We start from the raw sequence: 14,944 nt of genomic DNA on the forward strand, positions 1-14,944 counted from the left end.
ACATCCACTATGGAGAACAGTATGAGGGTTCCGTAAAAAACTAAAAATAGAACTACCATATGACCCAGCAATCCCACTACTGGGCATATGCCCTGCGAACACCATAATTCGAAAAGATACATGTACCCCAGTGTTCACTGCAGCAGTATTTACAATAGCCAGGACATGGAAGCAACCTAAGTGTCCATCGACAGATGAATGGATAAAGAAGATGTGGCGCATATATACAATGGAATATTACTCAACCATAAATAGAAACAAAATTGAGTTATTTGTACTGAGGTGGATGGACCTAGAGTCTGTCCTACAGAGTGAAGTAAGTCAGAAAGAGAAAAACAAATACCATATGCTAACACATATACATGGAATCTAAAACAAAAAGGTTCTGAAGAACCTAGGGGCAGGACAGGAATAAAGATGCAGATGTAGAGAATGGACTTGAGGACACGGGGAGGGAGAAGGGTAAGCTGGGACGAAGTGAGAGAGTGGCATAGGCATATATACACTACCAAATGTAAAATAGCTAGTGGGAAGCAGCCGCATAGCACAGGGAGATCAGCTCAGTGCTTTGTGACCACCTAGAGGTGGGATAGGGAGGGTGGGAGGGAGACGCAAAAGGGAGGAGATATGGGGATACATGTATATGTATAGCTGATTCACTTTGTTATAAAGCAGAAACTAACACAGCATTGTAAAGCAATTATACTCCAATAAAGATGTTAAAAAATTAAATTAAATTTTAAAAAAAAGAAGTACATCTTAAACAAGATCTAAAGACTTGATCTCTTTGAAAAGTAACTTGGTAGACTAAGAGAAGAAGCAAAACATTCCTCAATTGTCTTTAAAAATCTATCTAAACTAAAAAATCCCACGAAACGTTTTAATACGTAGTTGGGGAAAACATTTTAAATAAGTATGAAAAGTCTACTTAAGAGAAGCGAAGAACGCTCTCCACCAACCCAAGAAATACAGCTGTCATTCCTCTAAAAAACCACAGGGTGTCATCATCATATCATGAATAACAGCTACGCTGTCAGTTAAAAAACCTTTATCACTAAAGGTGAAATAAATTTTTTTGAACAAGGTTCCAGTAAAGACTTTCCCACTAGATTTATCAAATCCCATGCCTGAACACTATTAGGAAGTGTGCTGAAACTATCAAATTATTTTTATAGTTTCAAAATAACCCCTTCACAGTCATTTGCCAAATGAATGGACGTATATTTAGAGTCAACTATTTGCCTTTTCCTATTTCCTAAGAATTATATTTGCAGCATATTATAAAGATAATTATTCTCTGTCTCTTCTAAAATGTGAAAATATTCTAACTCTAATTACTATAGTTTAAAGATCTAGGAAGAAAAATGAGTTAAAAGTACCTTTGGGGTAGTTCTCAGAGAATTATAATGTAATTAAAAATTTTAAAAGACCCAATACAATTTTTGAGTCATCAACAATACTAAAAAAATGAAATTTATATTGCTAAACTGAGTTCGTTCATTGTGTTTGTAGTCTTAAAGAAAAAAAAAAACTTGTTAAACCTAAATAAACTCCAAAACTGTGTGTTAGAAGGAATGTAAAAAAATCCATGACCTAACGCAACTTCTTCTAATCATTTCTAAACAGTAGCATTTTGTAAGGGGATGTGAACTCAAAGTATTAGACGGGTGAATATCATGGCAAAACTTAGGATTTTAGCCTTATATTCACTCTCCTAATTATCTAAAAAGGAACTGTTAAACTTAACTTTAAAAAGTTATTTAATATTTTATTTTTAAACTGAAGAAAGTATTTTCAAGAACTTCCCCAACTTCTATTTGAGGACAAAATTAAAAATTGTGTAAGTAAGATAAACTGAAGTATATGATCTGAGATGTTAAATTACATGTATTCTCTTGTATTTACCATGACAGAGCAAGGCAATTTCAACTCTAGTTCATCTGCAGTGAGTGCCCTAGGACACCGATGCAAAAAACACAGGGAATCTTTGAGGGAAAGTGCTTAAAAGCACCTGTAGGCAGACAAAAGACAAAATTTATATCCCACATAAGCCTGCTTAATGTCCCTTTGATGGGCAAAAGCTTTTTGCCATTGAAGAAAAAATAAACAACCCCCCCCCCATGCAGTCTTGAAACATGTGCCTGGACTGCAGAAATCTGCCATGATACAGGAGGATAAAAGCAAACAGAAATTTATTAACACAGAAGTCCTCACGCTCAGTGAGGTTTGTCTTTACACACTTCTTCCAAAAGCGAGAACACTGCTTTTCCGTTGACAAAAATAACGACAGTAGATCCAGTTAGCTTGTGTCATACCACAGCAACCTCAAACTCTCATCTCAACCTCAAACTCTCATCTCATCTCATCTTGTGAGACTTCCACAAGAATATTTAAACTGCTCAGTTTAAACCAGAAAATTCCTCTTAATTATCCTGCTAAACTGTGTAACAAGGAGGTTACTCAATTATCTAAACACCAAGGCAAGGTTAACTGATCTTAACATTATTACCATTAGTATACTGTCTGCTTACTAAATATGGGTGAGAGTATGTATGTATATGTATAGATGCATAAAAGACTAAATACTATATACCAAATATTAATGGTTTCAGTATTTTAATTTTCTCTTTTATATTTAACAAATTTCCAAATTAATTTTCCAAGTTTATATAAATTAACTGATAATAGGAGAGATTTTTAAAGTAATTAGAACTTTATAAATCCTTCCCAGATTGGTACTAAAAAGTCACAGCATTTTTCTTTTTTTTATATTGGTATTTGGAGCCAAATCTTTAGACAGACCAGAAATCTTAAGATTTACCTCAAATATGTACTTCCCATGGCAACACTTAAAATTGGATTCTTTCAAAACCACTAAATTCCAGAATTAAGCAAAGACTTTATTGTTGTCCATTAGTTTTATCAATTAAACTATAAATATGGGTGAATATTTACAACCTTTATGTGTTCTTTTAATTTATCATTCTCTGCTTCCTTTTTATGAATTTGGAACTGTAGTCGTTCATGTACTACTTTTACTGATTGTGACAAACGGCTTGCTTTCAAAGCATTTGCCTATAAGAGAAAACAAAACAAAGCAAAAATGTGTTATTTGATGTATTTTTTCACAATATTAAACTTTACCGTACCAAGACATGATCTAAAAAGTTGCTAAAGAGCAAAGTACAACACTTCCCCAATTACAAATGGATTTTATATAAAACCAGGGGGATGTTTTCTCCTCCCCTTTTTTATTTAATAACTCCTAATTATCTCTTTTTAAAAGTTCCTGTCTATCCTTCTAAGTAAAATTATGGGTATGTCTAAAATGCTCCTACAAACACAGAAATTCCTTAATTTATACTAAAATTGAAATATATATTTATACATAGGTCCCTGACTTAGGCCAAGTACCCTGATTGAAATACCACAAAAATCTAAAAAGAAAAAAAAACTCTAAAAAATTAAGATATTATATTTGATGCATAAACTTGTAAAAATGTCCAAATAATCTAAAAATATTTCTATATGTATTTATGAGGATATGGGGGCCAGGATGGAAAGAAGAGAAAGAGGGAGTCAATATTAAGAAAATTTGACGAATTAGCTCAAAATTTGCTTACCTTTTCATTCTGAAACAAACAAGAAAGTTCTTGGATATAGGTCTCCTTTTCAAGTACCTTCGTCTTAAGATTCTTCAGCAAATATAATGTAAAAGTTAGAAATATCACAACTTGGATAATGTTGGCTAATTTTATAAAACCAACCAGCATACAAACAAAAAATTTCAGAAAAATAGACACCAAGTCTAAAAAGACTTACAGTGTTTTCACTTTCATTATCAGCTAGCTTATCTAACAAGCTGGATAAACTGTCCCCTCTCTGTGGAAAAAAGAAGTTGTAAATCAGTGTTCCCAAACTATATTTCTCTACATAAAAAAGTAGAAAATGGAATAAGCATCACTTAAGAAATTAATATGGACAACTACTATGCATAGTTCTGTTTTTTTAAAAGTTAACCATAAGAAAGATTTTTGCTTAAGTGTTCCAAATCAATTTTTAATCCATAATTTATGAAATCAATTAATTTACTAAATTAATTTCTAAATAATGCCTCATAAAATACAAGCCAATGAAATAAAAATCTTGTATACAAAGAAGGCTCACAATGCTGACTGTAAACAGATAAAAATTATAAACAGTCTAAAGTCTAGCAAAAAGAAATGTTTTAAAGAATTACAGCAGGGGGCTTCCCTGGTGGCGCAGTGGTTGAGAATCTGCCTGCCAATGCAGGGGACACGGGTTCGAGCCCTGGTCTGGGAAGATCCCACATGCCGCGGAGCAACTAGGCCCGTGAGCCACAACTACTGAGCCTGCGCGTCTGGAGCCTGTGCTCCACAACAAGAGAGGCCGCGATAGTGAGAGGCCCGCGCACCGCGATGAAGAGTGGCCCCCGCTTGCCACAACTAGGGAAAGCCCTTGCACAGAAACGAAGACCCAACACAGCCAAAAATAAATAAATAAAATAAAAATTAAAAAAAAAAATTACAGCAAATCAATAACAGAATTCCATGTAGATATTTTAAATGAGAACGAAAAATGTTTATTCATTTTGAGGGTCATACATACTGTATGACTTCATTTATATGGAATATCTGAAATCAGCAAATCCACAGAGAAAAAGTAGATAATGGGCTAAAGAGGGGTAGTGGGGATGGGAAGTAAAATTCTAAAGAGCAATGGGTTTCTTTTTGTAGTGATGAAAATGCTCTAAGGTTGATAGTGGTGATGGCTACACAATTCTGTGAATATACTAAAAATCACTGAATTGCATACTTTAAACCAGTGAACTGTATGGTATGTGAATTATATCTCGGTGAAACTGTTAAAAAAGGAATATATGAATGTATAAATACAATGTACACAAGGGCTTAAATTCTAAGAGTATTTTATTGTAATCAGTTGAAATGAAGTATAACAAATAATGAAAGTTTTTGAGATTGAAAATAAAAATATATTTTCTATAAAAATATGCTGCTTTCATGTAAAAGTATTTATGAAACATTGAAAGTGGGGGTTAATGATTGCCATTTCAAACAAAAATTCAAGAATCATTTCCATTTCAAATATACCAATATTTTAATTTCAAGAAATAATATACCCTTCAAGCGAGAAATATCGCTATTAAAATAGTGCTTAGTATTTCTTACCTGTTGGTGTTCTGTCTTTCTAAGAAGATGTTCTAAAGTTTGTTTTAAATCTTTAAAAGAGTCTAATTCTTTTCTTAATATTTCCTTCTGTTTAGAAATCTTCAAATTGGATGCAGAAAGATCAGTCTGACAAAATATAAGAAGCACATACACATTTTAAGACATAGCATTAAGACACTCTAAAATATACTACTACTATTATCAAAGAATACTTTTCCTAGTAATAAAATCATTCTTTTGCACGTAGAAGTAGTAAGATATGCCAGGTTTTTCAGCAGTAAATAGTATATGTTACATGGTTCTAAAGTAAAATGAAATCAAAATAAGGGCTTAAACCCTAAAGTATTTCAGGCATTTATTTTAATAAAACTAATACAATACAATCTATTTTTTTGTCCTTAACTCAAACTTTAGTACACTGAACTTTTAGAATAGAGGTTTCTATTCCACACAATACTATAGAAAATATATTTCATCTCTCAAGAGTGAAAGTGAAGAGTGAGAGTGAAGAATATTTTAAATTCACTCTTGAGAAAAGTTGACTCTAGTTCAACTCAGGTAAGGCAAGCATCAAGGTACTTTCTAGTCAAGCACCAAGGTACTTTCTAGCTTAGCGTCTCATCAAATACATGCCTGAGATTATCTCTGAGGAAAAGAATTGCAATTAATGACACAGGAATGAAAAACACTAATAAACCTGCATTTTTTATATCAAATACCAGTATGTGAGCATAACTACTACAAGATATGAGACCTCAGTTAATGAATTCTGACTATTATCCTAGCTTCTCATTTTATTACACATTCACTAGGCAAGTACTCACATTTTCAAAACTAATCTCTTCAATGGTGTCCTTAAATACTGGCAAAAGTAATTCTACAGAACAAGTTGCTAACTCGGCTTCCTTAAATGTTGCTTCCAATTTGGTCTTCTCAATTAGGATGTCCTGCTTTAGGCTAATTAGATATGCACAAATAAACTTTAAGTTAAAGCTGTTACATAAACTAGTTATGCTTTTAATGCAAACAGAGCATAGCATGATTAAATACTACAGTTCCATAAATTGCTCTGCAAAATATAACAGTAAATTTTCACTGAAAATGAATTTTTTCTGTACTTCCATATTTTTTCTACACTTAACTATACATGGAAAGACAGTTTTTAAAATGTTAAGATATGTAAAACACAAAGACTACCAACAGCAATTATCCCTGTGCTATTTGATAATTATTGAACATCTCTTCTCCTGTTTGTAAAATGATTTGTGTGAATGTGTTCGTGTCTTTTTTTCTTCCCTTCCTTCTCCCTTACTCCAAAGCCAAAAGATTTGTCTTCCTAGACCTTATTCCAAAATGCTTTCTTGAAACTTATTGTTTTTCACAAAAAAAATCCTCCAGAGAAATGTGTAAGCTAAACAAATGGAACACAAAAAACTAAACCTCTCCAAATATCTAAAAATCCTTCACATTTGGCTTTATAAAACATTATTATCATTCAAAACAAAACTGATAATATTTGCTTTCTTGATTACGTTTTACACAGACATTACTGTGTATCACTGTAAGATACATCTTTGGGTATGGGGGCTCACATTTTTACATCCCGAAATTGGGATGCTTCTTACAATCTCTGTCAGTCTGGAAGCAGTCCTTAGCTGTCTTTCCTGTACAGGTCCAGAACTTACAGAATGAGCATCCAATGTTTTGAAGAACATCCCAGAGATGGGGTACAGCACTTTTTTAACCCGTAACAACAAAGGGTCATAGAGAGGGATTGGAGGAGTTGTTGAAGTAGGAATGTTTAGCAACATTCTAGAAGCAAGACCCCAAGGTAGGCTTGCTGTATATTGTAAGAGCCCGTCACCAATAAATTTCATTTCAGTTATAGATGCTCCTAAGAAATACCAGCACATATCACCAATACTCTTAATAGCAAGGATAACTCTGAGTCAAAAAGTAACTCATGAGAGTTGGGCTTTGAGTATAAGGAAGTTTTGAGAATACCTTACCTACTTTATTTCATTCACATTTTATTTTTATATAAGTGCAGAGTTATTTGGACTAAAAATCTATGTATAAGTTTGAAGGAGTTTTTTCAATATTTATAAATAAAATTCCAAGCCATAAGAAAGCATTGTGTCTTTCTTTAATTGACACCTTTTTTCTTTTATGGAACATAATGTAATGGCTCAGCAACAATGAATGGCATCTTAGAGGCTATGTCTCTAAGAAGTAGACTGTATTCTTAAGTACCACTTAAGATGTCTTAAAATGATGGGCCCAATGAAGATGGTTGCTACAAAAGACAGTTATCATTATTAAAAACCATGTACAGAAAGTCAAGAATGATTATATATGACCAAACATCATTTTCATTTAAGCTAAACTAGAAGTTGGACTATAGTATCCATAGCAACAAGCATGGTATTTTAAGACTTATTTTGGGGAGCAATGAGTCGTACAAATAACAAGTGCACTCTCCATACTAAAGAAGCAAAATATGACAGGTATTTGTTAGATAGCAATATCCCAAATGACAGTGAAGTAGTACTCATTAACTAAATTTCCAATATTCCATAGTATTTATATTTTCATTTACATTAGTTAGAAAGATATATACTTTACAAATTTTTTTATAGGTAAGGTTTTCATTTTTAATTGCTTTCACTAAAATTCCAAAATAACTAGGCAAATTCTGCTAAATGAGTACATCTGTAATCAGATTAAATAAATATAAATTACTAGGCTGTTAGATGATATTCTTGAAAGAATGCTGTATTTGATTCAAATAATTTACAGTATGGAAATTTACAGTATGAAACCCTGAAATCAAAAAATTAAGCTATCCCCTGCTATTGTTGAGAATACCAGCTGAGATGACTTTCACTGGCATGCCGTGGTAAATGTTCTTTCTCTGGTATACTTTTAAAATGGGAAAAGAGTTCTTCTGAATGACTTCCATCATTTGTAGGCTTCTCCATAAATTCGGTAAATGGATTTATAGGTGGCTTCCACAACAAGTTCTCCACATAAGCTGAAATCTAGGAAATATTTTAATTATTAAACATCATTTCAGTAGATTCTTTTTTTCTGCTATTACCCAATAAGATAAAAATCCTAAAGATCTGTAAAAGAATAATATTTCACAGACAAACTTGAAATTATAACTGCTACTCATTGTGATACTAATTCAAAATAGTATCAAAATTGCATAGCATAATCATTCAACGATTGCCAACTCCCATACAGTTTCCAAAAGGCCCACTATTTTCTACATACTCACAAGAATGTAGAAATTACTATTAGTCTATTTCTTGAAGTATTATAATAATATCCTAATCCAATCGGACTAGAAAATGGATATAAAAACCACAGAATAACTATCATTCTCAGTTGCATTAGATTTATCCAATAGGAAATGTATGTTATTCATGCCTGTAACAGTAAAAATTTAAGATACTTTTGAAAGTATTTGGCAACAATAGCTACAAAGAAGTTATTTTCTTAAAGTAGACTTTTCAATATTAAATTCATTTATTCCTATAAATAAATCATATTTTTTAAAAAAGCTCAATCTAAGTTATTCTTTGGTGATAATGAATGGACAGATGACATTACTTCTAAGTTTTACTAAATAATCTAATTGTTTTCTCTCAAACTTGGAGATGTCATTTTTAAAATGTGAATATTTATAAATTTCTTCAAAACGATTCCATTTTAAGTAATGAGTTAGTGCTCTGGCAATCATTAAGGCTGTAGTTTTTCAAATCTAATATATGGAAATGTGTCTCCCTAACTTTGTTTATACAAAATCAAATGTCATATTTAAGGTTTTCTGCATTTTTTCAGAGATATTTTACCTCTTTGTAATTTATTTTTATTTATCTGTATCATAAAATACATATGTTCAAGAATTTTCAATACTTTAAGTAGATGTGAAATTAAAGGTTGAAAATTATTCACTATATTTAATTAGCAATTCAGAAATCTTCAAATGTCTGTAAAAATTTATCTATTTTTTTTGTCCAAAGGTTCTGTATACCAGAAAGATAAATATTTAGGATACAGGCCAGTGAAAAGCATCCTCATATTTTTTCAATACTAGAAACTCACATCAAAATGGAAATGTTGAATAAGATACATATAGTCTAAGATGATCTACCTGAATGCTGCAAACACGCATCTGTTATTAGGACATAACAACATTTTGAGCTATTGGTAGCCCAGAAAAATTTAAAACATATGGATACACAAAATCAAATGAAAACCCAAACCTAAAGTTGAAGAAGAATATGCTTGGATAAGTCACTGCCATCAAGAAAATTATCATCTACTGATTTGTTCAGTTTTGGTACTTATCTTTTGTCCATTCACTTGTTTAAATATTCGTCTCTCTGTACAATGGAATCTCAAAAAAGAACGTCTTATTTATTGGAATCCTCAGCACCTGTAAGTCTTGTAAAAGCTAAGCAATATTTCAAGGAGAGGACTCCTTAAGGCTTAAAGGCTTAGAGCAATTAATGAATAAGATGAATAAAGACTGCTGCTTTTTTACTTATCTTTTCAGGGATAATTAAAAGAAAAATAGTTCATATATTTAAAATAAAAGTTCACAAATCAGTGTAAGAGGGTAGAGATCTTCAATTTATTGAAAACATTTTATGAGGTAAGATTCAGTTTGGTATCAGTACTTTAGTTCTTGCTTGGCTTTGTGGGCTATTGGCAGCTATTTATATAATTTTTCTATAAGTTTTGTCACATGATAAAATCATACAACATAAGTAATTGTATCTTATCTTAAAGGGTAAATAAATAAAACTAACATATTATAAAAATAGGGATTTTTAGAATGACTTTTAGCCCAACATTCTAAAATGTATCTTCATTACTGATTTCTCAAAACGTGAAACAGAGAACTGGGTATGTCTCAAATATTTGCATAGAAATTATCAACTATCATATTCTCACAATCTAGAAGTGAATATAGGATAAATATTGTTGAGAGGTTCCAAGGTACTCCACTATTTTTGTGTTGTAACCATACTTTAACCAAAAACATATGTGTGCTGAACAATGTAATAATTTTCTTTAGCAAAAAAAATCCTGCCTTTATAAAAAATGCTATCATTTTGGGAGACCAAATGTATTCTTGAGTGGAAAAGCAGACATTTCACAAGAAAATGTTTTCAATTATGTAGAATAAACTGCCAATTTACAAATGTAATATACTTTTGTATAGCTTGTTAGTGGTGAAACAAAGACACATATTCTGCACACATACTTAATGATCAAATCCCTAAAGAATAGCAATTTAAAATATTTTTAATGTTGAAAGAATTAAATTTCCTATACAGAAATGACTTTATCAGTCCCCTACCCAAAAGGCAGTACTTAAAGCTTCTTCCAGGTGTGGTCATGGGTTTATGCTGATCCAGCTACACTCATTTAACTATGTTCCATTTTGGCCAGCAACAAGCATTTGAGGGATGGCTGTTCAGGGACCATGATGCTGGCCATGGTAAGAGAAAAGAAAGATCAGTCCATGACCTTCCGCAGCACCTAGATTGTTCTACATAAACTAACCAGCTCCAAGTATGTATTCAAAACTAATCTCTCTAAAGAGACTAGCATATGAATCTTGCAGATTTCAATTTGTTTTGCCAAACACTAATCCTTGGAAAACTAGCTCCCACTGGCTTCAAACAAAAGCATACAGCTTATACTGAAAAATTCACTATGAAATATTCAGCAAAGAATACCAAGTAGATACAGGAATGTTGCTAATTTCCCACACTAAACACTAGTCAAAAGTTTACTAGAGAAGTAACTGTATGCCTTTTTGGACTCCATAGTGAAAAAAAAAAAAGGTATACGAAATTTGGAAGTAGGCAGAGTAAAAATAACCAGAAGTGGAAAACTGAACTTATCAGTAAAGGCTATCAAAACTGGAAAAAACATTTTCTGATATAGAGAGATTAACTTTGAAAAGTAATTAGCTAATGCTTCTGTCCAATGAATAAAGGAATTTAAAAATAAAAGCGTTGCAGATTGGATAATACGGGGGAAAAAAATTGACAGGAAGAGTGACTGATTTGTAAATAAAGGATACATACATACTTTCAAGGCCCAAGTCCTCCCTCCTTCTCAGAATGTTCCTCTGACTGATCCAGCCCACCAAGAATCCTAAACATCTAATAATATTCTCAGAATCATACAGTTTAGAATTTAATTGCTCCATAAATGGTAATATTTTAGTTCTTCTTTAAACTTGCTACTAAATCTGTGAGGGCAAATATACCCATCACCATCTACCCTCAAAAATTAATCAGTGAGAGGCATAGGTTAGGTTCCAATATACAAGTTAGGGTCACCAAATAATTTATTGTTCAAACTGAAACACTTTTGAGAGGAAGCCCCACAGAGAACCCAATTATCCAGAAGACGGGACCAAAGATGTTCAGAACATTGTCTAACCCCAAATAGTCAGCATCCTTTATCAGATAAACATAAAACATTTTCCTTCTCTTCAACAAAAGGACAGCATGACATGCTGCCATTTATTAACAGCATTCACTGACCAAAAATCTACACTGTTGCTATTATCATCTAAAGGCTACTCATTGAAGAAACCAAGTTTTAGAAAACAGCTTGACCAAGATTACAAGTAAGAAAGTGGTGGAACTCAGTTTTGAATGAAAGCCATCAGGTACTGATATATAAATATAAGAATCTACATAGCTGAAAGTAACATACAAACTTCCCTTTTATAAGAGTGTTTTAGCACTCCTATAAATTCAGTTTATATTAAAAAAAAAGAAAATTGTTCTGTACAAGGAAATGAAGGATGAGTAAGATTGAGCTCCTTGAAGGCACAGACTACAAGTCTAAAGAGAGAGCAATGAGCAGACCACTAAAATCCAGTGTTCTAAAGACTATGACGGGGACTCATCAGGTACTGCAAAAGCAACTGGCAGGATCCTGGGAGACTTCCCAGAGATGGATCCTCAGTAGAGTCCAGAAGAACAAGTTTGAGCTTGGCAAAAGAGAACAGAAAACAGGCATTCCGGATAGAGGGTAAAGTACCAGCAAGAACAAGGAATCATGACGGTACATGATTTGAAAGGGCACGTGGCAAAAGATGAGACTGGACACATGAAAGTAGGCACTGTATACCAAGCTCAAGAGCTTGAATTTTTTCCTAAAGGTTAAGACAGACCATTAAATAATTTTAAGCAGGAGAATGACAGATCAGAAGTGCATCTTTAAAAGGTAAGTACAGGGCTTCCCTGGTGGCGCAGTGGTTGAGAGTCTGCCTGCCAACGCGGGGGACGTGGGTTCGTGCCCTGGTCCGGGAAGATCCCACATGCCGCGGAGCGGCTGGGTCCGTGGGCCACGGCCGCGGAGCCTGCGCGTCCGGAGCCTGTGCTCCGCAATGGGAGAGGCCGCAACATTGAGAGGCCTGCGTACCGCAAAAATAAATAAATAAATAAAATAAATAAAAGGTAAGTACAGTGGTGTTTTGGAAAATGGACTCAGCATATGGAGGAGACGAGAGGAGAAGCAGTGATCAGGTTATTAGGGTCCCAAGAGAGATGAAATTCCAACATTCTTTTCCAACAAAAATTTTTGAAGAAATCAAAAGTTGTTGCCACTGGTGATTTAAAAAAAAAAAAAGAAAAACAATGAAGGAATTAGAATACAGGAATAGCAAGAGATCAGTATGGAAAGAAATGATCAAATGTAACCCCTCATTTACCCATGACCATCTGAATGGATTGCTCCACATCTAAGTTGCAGGAAATGATTACTTATCCTTTTAAATACAAAAATTAATTTAGACCAGTTTGAAGAAAATCTTTTAAAAGTATGTCTTATTTCTTCCTTCTCAGAGTACAGATAGACTGAACATAATTTAACCATTCCTGATGACCCAGAGGCAGCATATTAAAAAGAAAGAACACTGGGCCAGATTCATCAGTTCACAGTCCTTATGAGCCACCTGACACAGACAACCCTTAGCTTCAATAGCCCTTTGGTTCTCTCTCCTACAAAATGAGAATAAGCTTTGCCAGCCAAAGCTGTCATGAGGTTTGAACAGAATGAAGTAGAAACACTTACAGGTGGTGAGTTTTGTTTGTTTAATTTAGGACCCCTTTGGTCACTCTGTTGGGGCTGCTTTCCCACCAGGCCTTCTCCTTAATTTTTTTCATTTAAAAAAAAAAAAAAATCGTCCTGAGTCATTCACCATTCCTGAAATTACTTGCAGATCTGAGTTATCTGTATAGAACCAAATCTTAACTTCAAAACAATCCTTTCAAAATCTATTCTTTGCAGAATTATTACAAGTCATTTTCAATGTAGTCAAAAATTGACTGAGTTCTATTAAACCAGAGCCCAGGAGAACAATTATTGACTTCCAACAGAACTGTGCCCAAGGGGATAGATGTTCTGTCAACCTCATTGCTATACCCAGATACTTGGGTCTCAGTCACTTGCACAAACTAAGCAGTGATTAGTAGCAATATAAACAAAGCCATTTTCTCATACCTCTGGGTGTTTGAGATGCAAAAACTATCCTATTAATACACATCAATTGTGAAATTAGAAGAAAATGAGAAGCAAAAAATGGATACCTGGCTGTTAAGGGCCATGACAAACATTGCCGTGACAATCTTATTAAAGCAGAAAGGTATCAAACACATTTTAAAAGCCGACAGGCTTACCGCAGTCTATTCCTTTAACCATAACTAACCAAGTGGTGCTTAAAACTACTCCAAGAACCTCATTCATTCAAAAACACCTGAAACCTTACTATGTGTGAGATGATAGGAAAACTTCGTCTCTGCAATAGACTTTATCCCAACACCAGCCAAAGTCTGGCTATGGTTTCCTCACTAAACAAGCACCACTTACTGACCACCTACTCAAAACCTGGCACTGGTTAACTTAATCTCTTTTATTACAACCACTCTAAAGTGACTTATCCTCCTCATTTTACAGAAAAGGAAGCTGAAGGCAGTAACGTTAGTGACCTGCCCAAACCACACACTTAAAGGAATTGAGGCTGCACTCTAGGACCCTGGAGAACGAATTATTTCCCCGAGGCCTAGAGTATTCTTTACTTAAGGAGCCCCGGAGCTTACCAGAGTCTGGCACATTATATGGTGGGCATTTTAAAAACAGCCGTATACGTAAGAGAGCACTATTTCGGTAAGCAACGATGCAGTGCCCGGGGCCGGCCGGGTCAGGGCTCCGTCCTGGACAAGCCCACCTCGGCTAAGATCTGCCCTGCTGTCCCAGGGACCACACACTTCCTCGCTGCCTTTCCCAAGCCCAGGCTGTCTGTCTGGGGGGAGAGGACGGTGTAGGCAGAAAGCGGCTGAATTCAGTTTTGGGTGGACGCGAGGGCCTCTCACTTCCGTGACCCACCTTGGCCACCGCCCCGCCCCCAGAGCTGCCCGCGGTAACTAAGCCTCGGCCATGCAAGCCCAGGAAGCTTGCTTCCCCCTCCAAAAGCACGCCGACGTCCCTACCGCTGCGTCAGTACGTCGCCGTGACGTCAGCCCGCCGCCGCTCCGCTGTGAAAGGGGTCCGCCAGGGCCGCCAAGGCTGACGCTCGGCGAACGTTAGTGTAAGCCGCCCGTGAGCATACCTGTGTTCTCCAGCGCTGGGTCGGCTAGAACGGAGCGGGACGCGGGGGGCAGTGCAGCTGGTGAAAGCTAGGAAGGCAAGGA

At 34.7% G+C, this 14,944-nt stretch overlaps 1 protein-coding gene across 1 annotated transcript in view; it reads right to left on the reverse strand.

Annotated features, from left to right (window-relative positions):
* ODF2L (outer dense fiber of sperm tails 2 like) overlaps positions 1-14,738 on the reverse strand; it is a 58,177-nt gene extending 43,439 nt beyond the window's left edge. Inside the window, exons 1-8 of the mRNA XM_067726782.1 lie at positions 14,640-14,738; positions 8,079-8,251; positions 7,651-7,695; positions 6,035-6,167; positions 5,211-5,336; positions 3,823-3,882; positions 3,624-3,695; positions 2,959-3,075 (exon numbers count right to left, since the gene is read on the reverse strand). Of these exons, the coding sequence (XP_067582883.1) occupies positions 2,959-3,075; positions 3,624-3,695; positions 3,823-3,882; positions 5,211-5,336; positions 6,035-6,167; positions 7,651-7,695; positions 8,079-8,191 (666 nt within the window). The 5' untranslated portion in view covers positions 8,192-8,251; positions 14,640-14,738. The remainder of the gene's footprint in view (positions 1-2,958; positions 3,076-3,623; positions 3,696-3,822; positions 3,883-5,210; positions 5,337-6,034; positions 6,168-7,650; positions 7,696-8,078; positions 8,252-14,639) is intronic.
* Positions 14,739-14,944: the final 206 nt, after the last annotated feature.

This window comes from Pseudorca crassidens, chromosome 2 (assembly GCF_039906515.1).
Source record: "Pseudorca crassidens isolate mPseCra1 chromosome 2, mPseCra1.hap1, whole genome shotgun sequence".
Classification (NCBI taxonomy): domain Eukaryota; kingdom Metazoa; phylum Chordata; class Mammalia; order Artiodactyla; family Delphinidae; genus Pseudorca; species Pseudorca crassidens.